This window comes from Mandrillus leucophaeus, unplaced genomic scaffold, assembly GCF_000951045.1.
Source record: "Mandrillus leucophaeus isolate KB7577 unplaced genomic scaffold, Mleu.le_1.0 Scaffold987, whole genome shotgun sequence".
NCBI lineage: Eukaryota > Metazoa > Chordata > Mammalia > Primates > Cercopithecidae > Mandrillus > Mandrillus leucophaeus.
Window position 1 is genome coordinate 568995 of NW_012110774.1, and position 2734 is coordinate 571728.

Genomic DNA, 2734 nt, shown 5'->3' on the forward strand with positions numbered 1-2734 from the left:
AGTCCTCTGCCCAGCAGCAGCCGCGCCACCCTGGCCTGACCTTCCCTAGTTACGCCAGCGGAAGCGCCGAGGCCGCTGTCCACCAGCCAAGTTCTGAACCTGTTCCCGTCTGGGTCTCCGGGGAAAGAGGGGTGAGGAAAGATGACGTTAGCCTAGGGGCGCTAAAGGTCACCAGCCAGCCCCAGGCTGCGGTGGGAGTGTTGCGGGGCTCGGAAGGAAATAGAAAGTTCCTTCGGCTGCGTGTGTTCCCCAAGGAATATCTCTTGGAGGGGACAGGGGGAGGGCAAGACAATAAATCGCACTTGGGAGGTGGAAGAAAGCGGAAGAAAGGACTGCGGTTTGGGTTCCTGTAGGGGGCGCTCCTCCTTGCACGTCCCCGCGCGGCTGCAGATGCCTGGCCTTATTGCTTTTAGCGTTCCCAAGGCTACAAGGTGGAAGAGGTGCAGAAGGGAACCCAGAGACACACCGCTCTGAGGAAGCCTCCAGTCACCATCCCCTTCCCCAGTCTCATAACAGCTTTTATTTATGGATGGCTGGGGCTGCATGTTCTGCTGACAGTTCCAAGCACCTCTCTCATCCCCACCACCCAGCTCCCGGCTTGGTCTCCCTACTCCAGGGAAAACTCCTGACCCTCTTCTGAAAAGACCCCCAAAACACACTCCCTCGACTTTGAGGGAAAAGAAAATATGGATAGGACGCTGACAGCAGGACCAAAATTCGGGATTCTGAAGAATGTTTACTGAATGCAATCTGCTTACCAAACCTATCGCCTAAAAAGCAAAATTTCTTCCAGTGTGTGGCTTCTGTTTTTTACCTTTCCTCCTTCGTGTGTATTTGCATAGCCTGCTCAATAAAGCCCTTCGGTAAGCATCATTAAGAATCCATCTTATTCCAGATCCGAGCTCCATCTCCCTGGCCTTCAGGGATGGGAAGGGGCTATCTGTGGGGCAGCGCAGCGCCTGGCCAGCCTCAGGATTCACCCAGCCCAGATTTTGGCAGTGCCGAAGCTCCACACTTTCCTAGGCAGATGGTTAAGTTCCCCCCACGTTCCTGCCAGGATTCAATGTCACGCTGTGATTTTGTTCTTCTGGAACTGGACGAGTGTTGCTTCCCAGAGTGGCCCTATTAGAACAGAAAGAAAATCCTCTAAATAGGCGGAACAAGGCATCAGGAGGAAAAACTTCTCTAAATGCTCTTTAATACGAGCCGGGTATTGTGTGGAATTCAGCGCCCATCACCGTTTAGCCGGAGAGTTATGGCAGTGATTGGGGATGAATAGAAGAACATAATGGATACATGTGGCGTTTGCTCATTATATTCAAGTTAGCCCAACTCCGTTGTGGAAACTGTTCAACTTTCTCTCCCCTTAGCTTGTCACAGTGAAATAATACAGACATTGGGGCCTCCAATGGGATCGCCTGCCACACCATTCTATTTCCACAGCTAACGAGGGCTTCATAAGCCTTTGATACAGTCTGATCTTTGAAACCTTTCCAAATCTCCTCAAGCCTATGCTAAATCCTATTTGGAACTTTTTTTTTCCTTGCCTGCTAGCGCCCAAGGCTTAAGAAAGCCATTTGGACAGTGACATGCATACTAACATATCGCGGGGCTCTTTTCTGAAAGGGAAGTGGCAGCTCTGATCACCGGGGCTCACACTAGCAAAACACAATTGCGTACACAAATTTGAATAAAATCAATTTTCCCTTATCCTTCAGGCTTCTTAATCGAGAGGCTATTCCAGGCACTGTAGGAAGCTAGGAGAGAAGGAAAGCAGAGTCTCACTCAGCAGAGCAAGTCTGTGGGTAGGGGGCTGCAAGGGTTTGGAAGCCTCAGAGGTGCAAAATGCAGAGTGTGTGTGTTGGCAGGGACTGGGGGAAGGGGGATTCTGGAGTCGCTGGGGTGAAATCCCAGCGTGTTCGCACTTAGTTCTAGCCGCGGCACGGAGGGATACAGGCGACAATTAACAAAATCATCCGCTCCTTTTACTCCTGGAGCCCTGTGCCAACTCCTCTACATGCAGGGTGTTGACAAGAAAAGGGAGAGAAAGCAAAAGGAGTTAAACAAAAGAAAGATTCCCTAATTTTCCTTTCTTGTTTTCCCCTCTAAGCCTTTCCACATTAAAGGGATTGTCAGAGGCAGGCGGAGGAGCGACGCGAGGGGGAGGCGGCCATTGGCTGCCCGGCTCGGGTGATTAGCATATCGGCGGCTATAAAGGCAAAGGCGTCGCGAGGCGGCGCAGCTTCTGTAACGGAGGGAAAGGCTCAGGGTGAGGGCGGGTCCGCGCGTCCTCAGAGCCGGCTGGAGGCGCGGAGCTGCTACCCGCAGACTTCTCCCGCACAGGGCTCTAGAAGAGCGTGATTCCGAGAGCCTGAGACTCACGCCCGACCTGGAAACCAGAGAAGACTCTCTTCCTTAGCCTTTCGGATCGCAATTAAGGCTGGAGGCATGAGTCTTGTGAGGCGCTGGGGCAGCCCCTGCCTTTTCCCCTTGCAGCTCTTCAGCCTCTGCTGGGTGCTCTCAGTGGCCCAGAGCAAAACAGTCAGATACAGCACCTTCGAGGAGGATGCCCCCGGCACGGTCATCGGGACCCTGGCAGAGGACCTGCATATGAAAGTATCGGGTGACACAAGCTTCCGCCTGATGAAGCAATTCAACAGCTCTCTGCTCCGGGTCCGCGAAGGCGACGGGCAGCTGACCGTCGGGGACGCCGGCCTGGACCGCGAGCGGCTCT

General features: G+C 53.4%; 1 protein-coding gene across 1 annotated transcript in view; it reads left to right on the forward strand.

The window, feature by feature from the left end:
* The first annotated feature begins 2242 nt into the window (after positions 1–2242).
* PCDH8 (protocadherin 8) overlaps positions 2243–2734 on the forward strand; it is a 4747-nt gene continuing 4255 nt past the window's right edge. Inside the window, exon 1 of the mRNA XM_011971113.1 lies at positions 2243–2733. Coding sequence (XP_011826503.1) covers positions 2449–2733 — 285 coding nt within the window. The 5' untranslated portion in view covers positions 2243–2448. The remainder of the gene's footprint in view (position 2734) is intronic.